This window comes from Dasypus novemcinctus, chromosome 24 (assembly GCF_030445035.2).
Source record: "Dasypus novemcinctus isolate mDasNov1 chromosome 24, mDasNov1.1.hap2, whole genome shotgun sequence".
In the NCBI taxonomy this organism is placed as follows: domain Eukaryota; kingdom Metazoa; phylum Chordata; class Mammalia; order Cingulata; family Dasypodidae; genus Dasypus; species Dasypus novemcinctus.
Window position 1 is genome coordinate 12,015,988 of NC_080696.1, and position 15,742 is coordinate 12,031,729.

The 15,742-nt window shown below is 32.9% G+C and overlaps 1 protein-coding gene across 2 annotated transcripts in view; it reads right to left on the reverse strand.

The window, feature by feature from the left end:
* The window catches only part of TASP1 (taspase 1), a 274,012-nt gene that overhangs the window by 178,555 nt on the left and 79,715 nt on the right, over positions 1-15,742 (reverse strand). For both annotated transcript variants that reach the window (XR_011647284.1, XM_004475274.4), the window contains exon 8: positions 5,191-5,297. Coding sequence is in view for 1 of the 2 variants with exons in the window: in XM_004475274.4 (XP_004475331.1) it covers positions 5,191-5,297 (107 nt within the window). In the remaining variant the exon portion in view is untranslated. The remainder of the gene's footprint in view (positions 1-5,190; positions 5,298-15,742) is intronic.

Here is a 15,742-nt window from a genome sequence, read left to right on the forward strand (position 1 = left end):
TAATTAGAATAACGAAAGTGCTCTAAGAATGACTGAAGTGATGAATGTACAAATATGTGATTACACCAAAACCACTGATTATACTTTTTGGATGGATTTATGCTTCATTAATATGAAGCAATAAAATTGAAAAAAAAATTTTTTTTAACTCCCCAGGCGAAACTATTAGCCAGATTTAGGATCCACTACAATAAAGAATCTCTAAATGAGAGAATCAAAGGGGGTTTAGACAAATTCCATGTTGCCAATGAAAATGTGGTAGACCATTATTGAGCTGGAAAGGACCACAGTAATTATTTGACCTGACATGCTGACTTTTCTGCTAAGGAAACTGAAGTCAAAAAAGGTTCCAAGTTTTTCTAAGGCATCTGAACTAGTTTATGGCAGTTCCTGGACTAGAACTTCTGGTCCACTGTACCTCATCTCTTAGCATCATGCAGGATGGGCTCTCCATCCAGCCTGCACCACAGGCCCTCTATTCCTCAAGTAATCCCAGTCTGAGGTCTCCAGTCTCAGATTTTATTCAAAATCTTCCAGGTTTATTAGAGAAGAGGTGGCCCAACAGAGGCTTTAAAATCCCACAGATAGTTTTACTTCAACCTAATTAAGCACTGATTCTTGTCTTCTGATCTTAAAACATACTTGCTACTAATGTGTGAATCCCCCCCCTCCCCCCATCTTTTCATGTATTGGTTTATTCTGGGGGACTTATTAGTTATACATGCACCAGCATCGCTGTATCTGTGATGAGTCAACTCAGGTCACTAGTGCATAGTGATATAATATGAAGACATATTTAAATGTTTTGATTTAGAATACGAGGTTCTTTAACACCACAGTCTTGGCCAATTACCAGGTGGGAAGACTTCTTTCTCTTTGTAGTCTCAATGAGATTCCATTCACTAGAGGTATTTCCTGTTAGAAAGCTACAATATGGTGAATTCTATATTATATACAAGATCAGCATAGACTATTCCAATGAAAGAATTCTCTTTTATTCCCTTCATTAATTCTGTTAAATACAGAAAATTAAAGGAGACTTTATAAAGCTGTTAAATACTAAAAAATTAATGGAGGACAAGACACAATGTCAACTTACAACAAGCATTCTGGAAAAAAGCATGATACTTCTGTTGCAAAATAAAACAACAGTTAAGATTTGTTAATGATGACCTTTTGTTTCAATCTTACCTCATTCATAACTTTATGACTTAGTATAGCTTTAAGGCAATTGAATCTTTAAATAAGAACTTAAAATGCCTCTCCTGAAATGAAAAAAATCACCGTAACTGTTCTATCATTAAGGGTTCAAAGTGCTGGGCTTAGATATTAATGAACTGACTACAAATCAGACAATTTTTTTTAAAAATCCCCATCAAGTTATACAGCAAAGGAATGCTGATCATCAGGCTCCATAATCTAAATAAATGCATGAGGTGGTGGTGATTGAAAAATACTTTAAATTAGGTTCTTAACCTACCTATTGATTTACATGTAAAATCTTTGGGCTTGCCCAGTAATTGAGATACTTAGTGTGGCAAATGCAATTTTTAATATATTACTTACAATTCAAATAAATAATATGAACAGCAGATAATCACTTCACAGGATAAATTATGAGAAAACTTAATATGTAAAGTATTATCTTTATGTAAAAGAGAAACCAAAGGTTCTTACTTTTGTTTACTTGTATATTCATGCACAAACCACCTTCTTGAGAAACACCATGAATTTCAGATCAAGAAAAGTAAATTTCTAGAAAAGACAAATTACTCCTTTTCTTGCATATATAATGTATAGATACATACACAAGTACGAATAGAACAATCTGAGGAAAACATGGTTTTTGTGTGTGTGCATTTATTTTCTTTGATCTTAACCTACCTCTCACCCAAAAAATACAGTGATTTAGTATGATACAGTTAAGCATTTACATAATAATTTCAAGATGGTGGATAAAAGGGAAAAATGTTACCCACAATATACTTCAAAAGAATAGAATATATTTATATGAAGCGCACAAAGCAAGGCCCAACATTTCCTTTCTGAAACATGTGGCCAATTTGATGTCCCTATGTGGTGGCTAAAGAACACAAAATTAAAAGTCATAACATCTCTTTAGAGTGGTTTGGAACAAACAATATTATATGAGAGCAACAAATGCACTGCAAAAAATTACTAAATTTGTTCATTAGAAATGGAAAAATGAAAGATATCCACGCAGTGGAAAAATCTGATTACCTTTCATTTCACTACCCTACACAAGTACTGCTTTACCAAAAAAATCATTGTAATTAATTGAAAATTTTAAATTGCTTCATAAAAGTGGTGGGAGGAGTCAAAGAATTACTATGTACATTCAACTGTAAGATGTGCTATTAAAGAAAATGAGATGGAAACTATTTCAACAGTCTGCTTGTGAAAAATGAAGAGGGGGAAGGAAAAAAAGGGTTGAAACATCAAAAACATTAAGATCAAACATACTCCCAACCTCTTTTAATCCTGTAAGAATAAAACATCCCTTCCAGCCATATCCAAGGCTAGCTATTTGAAACTGATATTAATGAAATCTAGATTATAGTGTGCATTGAGTCTGTTTGTTTTCCAATGTGTGCATCGCTTCCTTGTAGCAACTCTTCTAAAGTCACTTCAGTCAGTTCTGTGGCATAAACCAAGAAGAGAAATTGGCCAAGGAGTTAATAGCTTTAATCCAAAGCTTCCTCTTTCAATATGACAAAGATGAGTACCAATACAATTACATTTTTCTTTTTTTATTAAACAAAGCAAAACCACAAAATTAAAACCTGTGCTCATTTCATGACATGTACCACTGGAAATCACTGATAATTATGCTAACGATGATAGTCCTTGACACTATGGTTAGGGGAGATCCAGCTTCCAATTTGCAGGAATTATAAAGGACACAGGAACATGCCAAACTATATCAGGAACACGTGATCGGCAAAGTCCAGACTGAAGGGAACTACAAGGGACAAGGAGTCTGGGTATTTCAGTTACCCCAGTTAGTTAACTACCAGTCCCCCAAGAATACAGTTCGAATGTCTGTTATCCCATTATATTGACTACAAGTAATTGCATAAAGTGCAAGCCACTGTTTTGCTTGGGAAGACAATGTGACATGCCCTAAGCCATGACTTATGAGATAATTATATCAACCCATTCGAATTCCCAGGTTCCCTTATGCTGGGGAACTGTCATGGGGCCAAACTGTGCCCCAGCCCCACTATCCTTGAAAAATGACTAAGGAGAAGTCTGTTAAAGGGAAAGTTCATATCTTATACTTTAGAACTTATATTTCAGTTGATTTTTTCTTTTTTTGTTTCTTTTTTCAATTGATAGAAACAGAGTAAGAACTTCTTTCACTTGTTCACCATTGTTTTATAACTATGCAGCTCAATTAACAAGAGCAGTTGCTCAATAGTTTCTGAATAAAAAAACTGAACTACCTAAGTAAAAACCAGATGAATATATTTATCTATAAGGTAAACTGACACTTCTATGCATCCTAAAATGATATACACAAAAAAGATGTGTACAGACTGCTCATAGCAAATTTATTCAAAATAGTAATAACTGGAAACAAACCAAATGTTCATCAAAAGGAGAATGGATAAATTATAATATATTCAGTGAAGAGAGTATGACTCAGCAAATAATTAAAAAAAATGATTTAGTGATACAATGTCTCAAAAACCTTTTGTGAAAGAAGTCAAACAGAAAAGACTACATTCTCTATTATTCCATTTACTAAAGAGCAAGAGCAAGAAAAAACCCATCTATGGTGATAAAAATCAGACCATGGTTGCCTATAGATGGTACAGATTAACTAGAAAGGAACAAAAAAAAGGAAATTTCTTTGTATTGACAGGTATGTGGGTTACATGGGTATGTATGCATATATGAAAACATATTTTTCACTGTATGTAAATTTTAATGTAATTTTTTAAGTATAAAAAAAATCCCAAATCTGCTCCCCCAGGCATAACACAGAATGCAGAAATCCAAGAAAATGAGGCACACTACTATCTACTTTCACTGAGATCTACTTATCAATCTATTCATTTGCCTCCTAAATTCCTACTCTTCTCTAGCCAAAAAAAAAAAGAAAAGGAAAGAAAAGGTTTTGAACCAAACTGATCAATTGACTCATGTGCCAACATACTGAGAAAATATCTGTCATTATCAAGGATGATTTATTATCCATTTACAGACAAGTAAAACAATGAAAGAAGGCATAAAGCAGTGTACAAGAATAAAAAAGAATATGAATGAAATGCTGAGTTAATCAAATGATCATGTTACCTGAGATGCCCTCATGCACAGCGTGTTAACTAATCCCTAAGCAGAAAGGCTGAGTATGACTGTTGTGATTTTCACTTCCTTTCTACCTACAAAAACATCTAATGAATGCCACAATGGACTCATGAGGGCACACTAATGTACGAAAAGGAAACAATGAATCAGAACAGGGAACAGAGACATGTAATCAGAGTATATTAAAGAACCACCATCAACCTGATAATAGACATCTCCTTGTACCCACACCCAGAACCCCTGAACAGCCATGTTAAGAATCACTATCTAGAGCTTCATGTTTCAAAACAGTAGCCACCGCCACATCTAACTACTGAGTACTTTAAATGTCTTTCACATGAAAGAGAAGCTGTATTTCTAATGTTATTTAATTTTAATTAGTTATAACTTTAATTTTAAATAAGGGATTCAATTTGAGCACTAGAAAGTTTTAAGTCTGTTTGGAATAACTTGGGTATATAAATCTACTTTTGCAACTGCTAATTTTATGAAATTGAAATACAGACCAAATAGTTGCAATAAAAATTTTGTGTCAGAATTGAAATGTGTGGTAAATGTAAAACACACATGGGTTTTAGAGACAATTTAAAAAAGTAAAATACCTCATTAGTAATTTTTTTATTCCTTACATGTTGAAATGATATTTTGGATTCACTGGATTAGGTAAAATATAATATTAAAATTAATTTCACTTGTCTATTTCTTTTAAGGTTGCTACTGGAAAGCTTAAACATACTTATGTGGCACACATTATATTTCTACTGGATAGCACTGGTCTAGAAGCTCATGTATCTAAATATAGATTAAAGATATCATTGTGATACATTAATTATTAATATTCAAACACCTCCTGACCTTTTCACTTGATTGTCTTCTTTTCTTTAGTTCAATGAAATCTGTTTCCACCCTTTCTGCCAGCTCTAGTTTCCTCTTGTTTCTTTTAAATGCAGCTAAACTGAATCCTATAAAAGAAAAATTAAAAATAAAATTTAAGAAGTATTAGGGTAATGGGGCAGACTACATATCTTGAAGAGTCTTCCCAGAACAAAACCTTTAAGAATATTGGATAAAGTGTCAAAAATATCTTTTTGATGCAAACTAAGATGCTCAGAGAATATGAGAAATATCTTAGGGCTAAAAATTTAAGAAAAAGTTGAAATCCAGAGAGACAAGTTAGCCCTGAAGGTAGAAGCTACCCAGGGGCATCTGCTGATGCATGCCACTGCCACCTTTTGTTTTGAAGAACTCCGTGTTTGGAGGATAGGAAATGTGTGTGGGGACAACACAGTGTGGGAAAACATATTAGGGATTATCCAGAAAAAAATGAGGGAACGCTAAAGGGTGCCATGCCCGGTGGAAGGGAGAACCAGAATCACAACCATAACCCACAACACACACCCCTACATACACACACCTACACAAAGAAAGAGGAAACATGCAAGTCTTAGCCTTGGCTCTAAAGGGAGGAAAAGTTTCCCTAAAAAATTCTGACCAAGACATGCATTCTGACAGGTTGAAAGGAGAATTCATATGCCTGTATGGCCTGAATAAAACAAAACCAGAAGTGATGATGGTGTGGCAGTGCCTCAAAAGCCTCCAAACACAAATTGCAAATAATCCCTGGAGAAACACACCTGAATTTACCCAGGCCTCAAAAAATTTCCATGTTCCAATTCACATGAGCTCATCATTTTTTAAAAACTGACAACATATATGAGAGAAGGCCATCAAAAATTAAGAACAAAAGTCAGCTAAATGTCAGAAAGCAAAACCTGATCTACAAAGACCTCAGATACTGGAATAATGAGACACAGAATATTAAACATATTTAAATGTGCTTATAGAAATAAAAGGAAGATATTGAAATATGATAAGGACCAAAAGATGATAAAATGATCAGGTAGACATAAAAAAGAACCAAATAAAATTTCCAAAAATAAAATTTTAAAAAATACAATAATTGAAAATTTAAAACTTGATATACGGATTCTAACAATTAGATCCAGCTACTTGGAGAAATTATAACCAGGGATAACACCGAAGAGTTTACCAAAGATTTCAGATCATGGCACGTTAAGTTATTTTCAAAGTATTTCTCCCACTGAAAATAACTAAAAATGCTAGGAAAAAAATATGAAAAACACCACCTTAAAAACATTGAACCTTACAAGAAGTGCCAAGCTAAATCCTGGGGGTAAACTGAGGATGAAAACCACTGTTGCACTGAAGATATTTACCACCACTGGCAAACATGAGCTTTGTCAAATGGCATCAGGGGAAGCATAAGTCGAGGCCCAAGGCCCACTGAAGGTAGGGACTTGTACCAGAGACATCCCTCACAATAAAGAGAGGACTGAAATGGCCAATGTCTTCATCATAAAGACAATCCAGAACTAAGCAACACCATCCCTAACCCCTACCCCAATTCCAAGAACATTCAGGAAAGACTGTCTTAAATCTTAGGAGAATATGAGGAGAAAAAAAAAAAACAAAGGAGATTGGAAACAATTTTTTAAAAACTATCCCTGAGAAGTTTTAATCTTATTGACGCCTTTGCATAGATTTGCATACCAGATACAAGTAGCCTGGGTGGGTGAAGGAATCCCAAGTTTGTGCAAAGTTTAAGTTTAAGGTAGATCCTGGTCAATAGCACATACACACATGGCAAGAGCAAAAGGAAAAGTAAAAAAAAAAAAAAGTATATGTATGTATATATGTACATATGTGGAGAAATGCACCTTCCTCCTAGGCCATAAATGTATCCACACAAATAATAATTATTTTAGAGCAATGATAAGGACAGTCAAAGATAATGAGGAACCAAATAAATGAGGCATTATGAATGAGAGCAAGCAGAAAACATCCCAATAGAATTTCAGATACTGGAATCATCAGACACAAATTACTAAACAAGTATGCTTACAAAGATTAAAAGTTCAAAAAGCAAGCAAAATTAAGTTATAGCATTTAAGAAAACATGTTTAAGTGATACAACTTTACTGAAAAGAAAGAAAGTAACCAACATCAAAGTCAGGATAGAGGCCCCTGGAGGAAAAGGGGGAAGGAAGGGAGGTTTCTAGAGTGTTGGCAATATTCTATTTCCTGACACAAGCAGTAGTCACACAGATTCTGCTTTGTAATAAGTCACTGATTTGTACATTGCTTTGCGCCCTTTTATATATGTGTCCAATAGTTCACAAGAAAGAGATTTTATAGAAAATATAATGAAAACCAAGACATTATTCATGATAGCAATTCAAAATGCAAAATATATAATAATAAACTAATCATGAAATATGAAAAATAAAGGGAAATTATAAAAGGTTATAAAGCTTTATTGAATAACAAAAATAGCTAAGAATAAACAGAAAGAGCTCTTCTGGATGGGAAGAATCCATATGGTTAAACTATCAATTTTCCCCTATATTAAGTAAATTAATCACAAAAAAAAACAAAGAAAATAAAATAAACATCTTAACTTTAAAAATTAACTCAGAAAATGTTGACAAAGGAAGACAGATTTATTATAAACAGGGGATGGGAAAAGAACCAGAGCTGCCCTCAAAATAGTCTAAAAACAATACTGTAGTAATGGCATACAAAAGGATAAACACAAAAAAACAATCAATGGACCTGACCAAGAAGTCCAGAAACAAATCCATGTATATTTAATGTAATCTGAGACCAGAGACATTACATACTAGTAGGAAAAGGATATGTTATTCAATAAATGGTCTTGGGACAAAAAACTACCTATTTGGAAAAAACATTAAATTTCCACACAAAAATGAAATCTTTAAATATTTAAATATTTAGGACTCAAACACTTAAAAATCTAAAGAAAAAAAAAAGTCCAAATGAATGAAGCCCTGAGAGAAAAATAAAAGACACAAATATCACAGCCTTCTTTGAGTGAAATTTGATATTTTTATTTTTTTGTTTTTATTTTAAAGTAGATTTTCCTTAAAATAATATCAAAGACATAATATATTAAAAGGATGAATGAATACAACAAAAACAAAAGAAAAAGAAGAAAAAAGGATGAATGACTTATTATAACACATAGCACATAAAATTTTAAATTTTTATAAGGCAAAAAGCAACATACACAAAGGTAAATGAATTAGATATTTAAAACTTTTAAATATATGCAAATATTTATGAGAGAGGATTCATATCCTTAAATTAGGAAGACCTAATACAAAATTAATAAGAACCATCCCTCTTCATAAAAGATTAGTAAAAGGCACAAACAGGTAATTTCCAAAGAATGCAAATAAAGTATTAACAAAAGAAAAGATACACATTGAACAATTTTTAAATATAACAAAAAGATATTATCATTTTTCAATCATCTAATTATCGAATCTTTAAACACTGATAATACCAGATTTTGACAAGGTTAGGAGCAAAGGACTCTTATAACTAGTGAGAATTTAAATGGTTAGACATTTACGAAGGGCAAATTGTAGTTTAACAATCTTTAAAACTGACATATGTGTTTACCAGCAATTCTTCTAGAAATTTATCCTAACCAAATTATCAAACAAGAATTTAATAACATGTTTTTAAAAAAACAATGGATTATTGTTGATAATACAAAAAATTAGAAGTCTTAATATCTGTAAGTACACAACGGGTTGAATAAATTCTGGCATAGCAATACAATAGATTACAATTCACCCATTTTTAAGAGATAGAGCCAAACATAATGACATGAAATTATAGCAATGAAAAAGTAATTTCAAAATAAAAATTAGTAAATTAGTAGGTAGTGGTTAGTAAATAATTTTTAAAGTAAATTTTTAAAAGCACATGATTAGAGAACATAATATAATTCCATTTTTACTGTATATGTATATATGTGTGTGTGTGTGTGTGTGTCTGTGTATATAGGTGCCTATTTAATTTGCAAGGGAAATGCCTTAAAAGTTATGGCAAATTGTTAACAATAACTGTGGATGTTAGAAATATGGGTGTTTATTACCTACTTTATATAAATTAATATCATTTGTATATCAAGCGATTATTTTATAATTTGAAAAATTTCATTTCAAAACCAAATATGATTATCTCAATAGAAAGCAAAGGAAGAATTTTAAAGAATAAGTTGCAATATAACAAACAACATTATATAAATAACATTTATACAATATATAATTATTGATATAGTAGCTAGTTTAGAAGACTAATATAATCTAACAAGACCAAAACTAATGATATTGTCCCAAAGGAAATATTTTAAAAGATGTACATATATTATATATAATTGTAAATGCAATATTTGGGTTAAAAGAATAAAATTTTAGCTTACAAAACCTTAAAAAATGACAGTTTCCCAATGTAAATAATATAAAATTTTGAATCCTATGGATCTTTATTTTTCTTTTTTCAAGGAGGTACCATGGATTGAACCTGGGACCTTGTGTGTGGGAGGCAGGTGCTCAATCACTGAGCTATATCCACTCCCTTTATGGCTCTTTTAAAGAAGAAAACAAGGTTATCATTAACCATACAGTATACTCTTCTCCACCCCACACACACTGAGTGTTCAGAGTTTATAAATTAAACAAAAGGGGATATGCTGGTCAATAAATCCACTGGAGAAGGAGAGGGGGGATAGGACCTGATTAGGCAAAACAGATTACAAAGAAAAAAAATTAAGCTGAAAAGCCACCTTCACAAGGCATTAGCAAGCTTAGCCCAGCAATGTGTTCACCAGTTATTAAATTGCAAGTGTATAACTGTAAGAAAAAGACATAAACCATTAAATATAATAACACAGAATTCTGCTTCCAAGGAAAGGGAATATACATGTTTTTCCCAAACCTTCCCACTAATTACAATAAAAATCTTTAACATTATATAAAAAATAAACGTAAAAAGACTCTGAAAGATGGAGAAAAGAAAGCAAAGTGCTTAGGGGCTCATGATCCAAAGGACAACAGAGTGGTGAGTTCCCTGGGTTTTCTTTTAATGTCAGACTTGGAGCTGAAGAAGCTAGTAACCTGGGAACACTAACAAAACAAACGAAAGACATCCTGAAAAAAGCCTACTCTCTCTAGACATAAGACCAGAAAAGAGGCAGCATAGCAAGACAGAAAACTTTTAAACAATAACTGCTCTACTCTAGCCAAACATACAATGAACAATCTATGATCATATTCCCACTCACCAGCAAAGGCTGTGAATGAGGAGCCTAAACATCCACCCTCAGCAGACTATATCAAAGGTTTGTATCAAAAGTCTGAGTAGGAAAGCAACCCGTGTCCAGCAACCTATGAATTGATAAATAAAATGTGGTACATACATGCAGTGGAATATAATTTAGCCATAGAAAGGAATGAAGCCCTTATAGGTGCAACAACACAGTCTAACTTTGAAGACATCATATTGAATGAAATAAGCCACACATCAAAGGACAAATACTGTATGATCTCACTAATGTAAAATAATTAGAATAAGCAAACCCACAGAGTCAGATTCTAGAGTAAAGTTACCAGGATACAGGTGAGGATAGGGAATGGGAAGTTAAGGCTTAAAATGAACAGGGTTCCTATTCAGAATGATGGAGATGTTTTGATGATGGATGGTGGTGACAGTAGCACAAGACTGTGAACATAACAGCACTGAAACACATATCTGAATATGACTAAAGGGGAATGTTAGATAGTATATATGGTAACAAAAAAATTAATGTGCTATCATCAATTGCAACCAATGTTCCACACTAATGCAAGATGTTAATAACAGGGTGGTATAGGAAAATCTTGTATTTCATGCACCTATGTTTTGTAAATTCACAACTTTTCTAATGGGGGGGGGGAAGGGAGACTGCGTAGGGAGCAGTGACTTTCATCTCTGTTGGGCAGAAACAAAACTCTTCTTGTGGTGTCAACAGACACCAAGTGGGGAGAATGAACTTCCACCCCACCCAGAAATAATGGGGCATACTCTCCTTTCCTGCTGGATGGTATCAAAGGAAGCCTAGTCAGGCCTTCCATAATCACCAGTGGTAAAGAATTTACCCTCCTCCTGCCTCCACCCCCAACAAGGTATCAGGGGAGACTACATAGGGAGCAGAAAGGAGGCAATTCTAGTAATGAGATACATCGCCTCCCCTTCTGCTGCTGGAGTGGTATCAAAGAAAGCCAGTTAAAATAGAGAATTTAAGTAAGATCCAAAGTCTTATCATACAATTCTCAAAAATATCCAGGATTCAACTGAAAATCATTACACCAAGGCTCAGGAAAATGTCAAGCTTCATGAAAAAAGGCAACCAACAGATGTTGGCATTGAGATGTCTGAGATGACACAGATAATACAATTATCTGAAAAAGATCTTAAAGCATCCATATTAAGAATGCTTCAACAAAGAATTATGATCACACTGAAACAAATGGATAAAAAAAATACAAGGTCTCAGCAGAGAAATAAAAAACAACCAACCAAATGGAAATTTTGGAATAAAAAACTATAATAACCAACTTTAAAACTCGGTGGAGGAAGCAGATGTGGCTCAACCAGTTGGGCTCCCCACCTACCACATGGGAGGGCCCGGATTCAGGTCCCAGTGCCTCCTAAAGAAGACAAGAACCTGCCACAATGAGTTGGACACAGCGCCCGCCACAACAAGCTAGACGCTGCACCTTCCACAATGAGCAGATACCTAAATAAGCAGATGCCACAAGCCAGCAGATGCAGCAGCTCGCAGGGAGTGGAGTGGCTCAGGCTGTTGGGTACTTGCCTCCCACATGGGAGGTCCCGGGATCGGTTTCTGATGCCTACTGGAGAAGGCGAGCAAAGAATGAGCAGACAGATGAGAGAGCCATATGGGGGTGGGGGTGGGGGGTGGAAATAAATAAAATAAAAAACAAACAAAAAAGCTCAGTGAATATAGGGTCCACAGGAGAATGGAAGGGACAAAGAAAAGAATCCAGGGAATTTGAGGATAGAACAATAGAAGTGACCTAATATAAACATGGAGGAAAACAGACTGAAATAAACGAACAAACAAATGGAGCCTCAGAAAGTTGCTGGACTAAAACAAAAGATCTAACATTCATGTCGTTAGAATCCTAGAGGAGAGGAGAAAGGTTGATGAAGTACTCAAAGAAATATGGATGAAAAATTCCCAAATTTAGCAGAAGACATAAGCCTTTTAGAAAACATCAAAAAGCTGAGCCAATCACAAACAGGTAAACTCAAAGAAATCCAAACCAAGACACATCATAACCAAACATCTGAAGAGCTAAAGACAAAGGATAAATTTTGAAAGCAGTAGGACAGAAATGATATATTACCTATAGGGGAAAAATTCCAAATGACAGTAGATGTCTCATCAGAAACCATAAAGGCTAGAAGTGGCATGTTTTTCAAATGCTGGAAAAAAAAAAATGTCATCACAGAATTCTATATCCAGTGAAAGTATTCTGCAGGAATGAAGGGGCAATCAAGACACTCTAAGATGAAGGAAAACTAAGAAAACCTATAGCAAGCTTACCACTCTAAAAGAACTGCTAAACAAAGTTCTCTAAAGAAAAGGAAAAAAATAAAAGAAGCAACATTAAAATAGCAGGAAGGAATACAGAAAAGGAAAAAGAAAAATGGATAAAATTCAAAAGACCTTTCTCCCATCTTGAATTTTCTAAACAATGCTTGATGGTTGAAATTAAAATTACAGTATTAACTTTTGTAGTTCTAAATATATAGAGAGGAGATATTTAAGACAGTTAAGGTAGGAGAAGGTAACAGGATGTAAGAGAGGTAAGCCTTGTGTATTTCACTCAAGCTGGTAAAACAATATTGGTATGGTAAAAAGTTATTTCTATATATGATGTAATAACTAGAAAAAACAATTTTAAAAACCTATCCATAGAAAAAACTAAAAAAAACTACATATATTCAAAATGGAATTCTAAAAGAAATTTAACTAATCAAAAGGAAAGCAGGAAAAAGAAAACAGTAAAATGAAAAAGAACACACAGAAAACAAAAATAAATCTGACAAACTTAAGTTGTAATGTATAAATTATGACATTAAATGTTTTAACATTTTATAATTACATTAAATGTAAATGGTCTAAATACACCAAATACACCAAACAAAAGACAGATTGTTATAGGGGATTAATACATGACCAAATTATATCCTGTTTTCAAGGAATATAATAATATAAGTAGATGGAAAGATTATAAATGGAAAAAAATATGTCATGACAAAAGTAATCAAAGAAAGAAGGGTATCTATATGAATAACAGATAACATAGATTTTAGAGCAAAGAAAATTACCAGAGACACTGAAGTACCTTATGTCAAAACAAGAGTCAATCCACTAAGAAGATTAAAAAAATCCTAAATACATATGAAACAAGTGTAAGAGTTGCAAAATATGTGAAACACAGACTGAGAGAACTGAAAGAAATGATTGCCAAGATATCACAAAGCAAACCAATCTCTGCCAAAACGAACTAATTCCTGCCATAGAAACATCAAAAGAACTCATAATAGAAGGTAACTGGTATCTCTGAAAGTCACATTTGGGCTAAAAAAATAGGAGGACTGGCAGAAATTATCTATAAGGAACATGTGGAAGCCAAATCCCTTTCTCATGCTTGTAGAAAACATAAGGTTTGCATAAAAGTCTGAAAAAGGAAACCTCAACTCCTTCCCTTGTTCTGTAACCAAAATGCTGATTATTACCTTGTCAGAAGTTAGAAAGATTTCTCTCTGACAAATGGAAAAGAAAAACCTATTGACATTTGATCTCCTTAGGAGAACACCTTGGAGCTCCGCAACAAAAAAAATCTGATTACATGACACACTATGAGGCCAAAACCTATGCAGACATACACACACTCTCATACAAAGCTTCCAAATGGCTTTGAATTTGAAAGGAATTCAAATTCAAATAAAATTGAATGTAAAGAGCAAAGCATCAGAAGATAGTAGGAGAAATCTGCTAACATGTATTGGGGTCCAAACAAACAGGAAAAGTAAAGACAAAAGAAGGAGAAACAGCAAATAACAAATTTTAAATCATAATATTCTAAAAGAGATAAGCAAAAATACTATGATTATGAAACAAGGAAAAGAAAAGCATTAATTAGAGATGGATCTCTAGAAATTATAATTATGAAAACCAAAATTAAAATCCAATAGAAGCAGAGGGTTTGGGAACGAAGATTGAGAAAATTTCCCAGAAAGTAGGACAAAAGATAAGAGAATAAAGGAGAAAAATAATTTTTAAAAAAGATACAGGGGATTGGAGTATGAGAACATCTAATTAACAGAAATTAGAAAAGCAGAATAGTGAAAATATGAGAAGAAATTATTACACATATATTTTTTTAACATTTTCCCCAAAGAGAAGCACATGAATTTTCCAGATTGAAAGAACAAAATGAGCATCAAGTACAATGAATGAAAAAAGACTCAACCCAGGGAATTCATTGTTATAATCAGAATATGAAAATCAAGAAGACGTTAAAAGATTTCTTCCAAAGAGAAAAACATACCACAAAGAATTGCAGCAGGCCTTAATAATAAGCAGGATAGAATGTTCCAAGTGGGGTGTCTCCAAGAAGAAAAAATATATGTAACAGCCAGATGGCCTGATTTGTTCACCTGATATAGGAACTTCAAAATAAGTTCCACTGGAAAATTTTTAGAATTTTTAACAATTAGCAATGGGGACTAAGAAAATTTAGAACTCTCATACTGTCTACTTCCCTGCTACACACCTATTTCTCTTTCCTCTAATCACTCTCTATGTCAACTTTCAACTTAATTATGATATTAATATAAACTATTTATATTATTTTGAATATAATATTGAGTTAAACCATATTAAATACTTGCTATGGAAAATAACAATTTTCTTTCTTATACAATTGGTTTCCTTGGAGTTTCTCATTTTCCCAGTTGAATATATTCAGATTACTTTGATAATAACAAAATTTAATTAAAAAACAAGTAGTACATGTTTTTTTAAATATTTCTTGGTCTTCTCTATATATTTATAAATAGCTATGATTTCTTTTTTAAAATAGATATATAATCAAACATATGTATATTATATGACAATATAGTATATTATAGGTATATTATATATATATAAAACATATATATAGGTATATTATAACCCAATTTTTTCACTTTTATTGCTCATTATTATTAGATTTAATCATTATTGGGCATTGTTTTCATAACAATTTCCTGTCACCTTTCATAATATCTCACTATAAGAATATTCAATTATTTACCTATATTATTCTGTGTTAAACATATATTTTTAACAACAATTTTTTATATTACTAATAATACTCGCTGAGCACTCTTCTACATAAATATTTGTTTATATCTCCAATCAGAGGTTCCCAGAAGTGGAGCTTATTTAAGGCTTTTG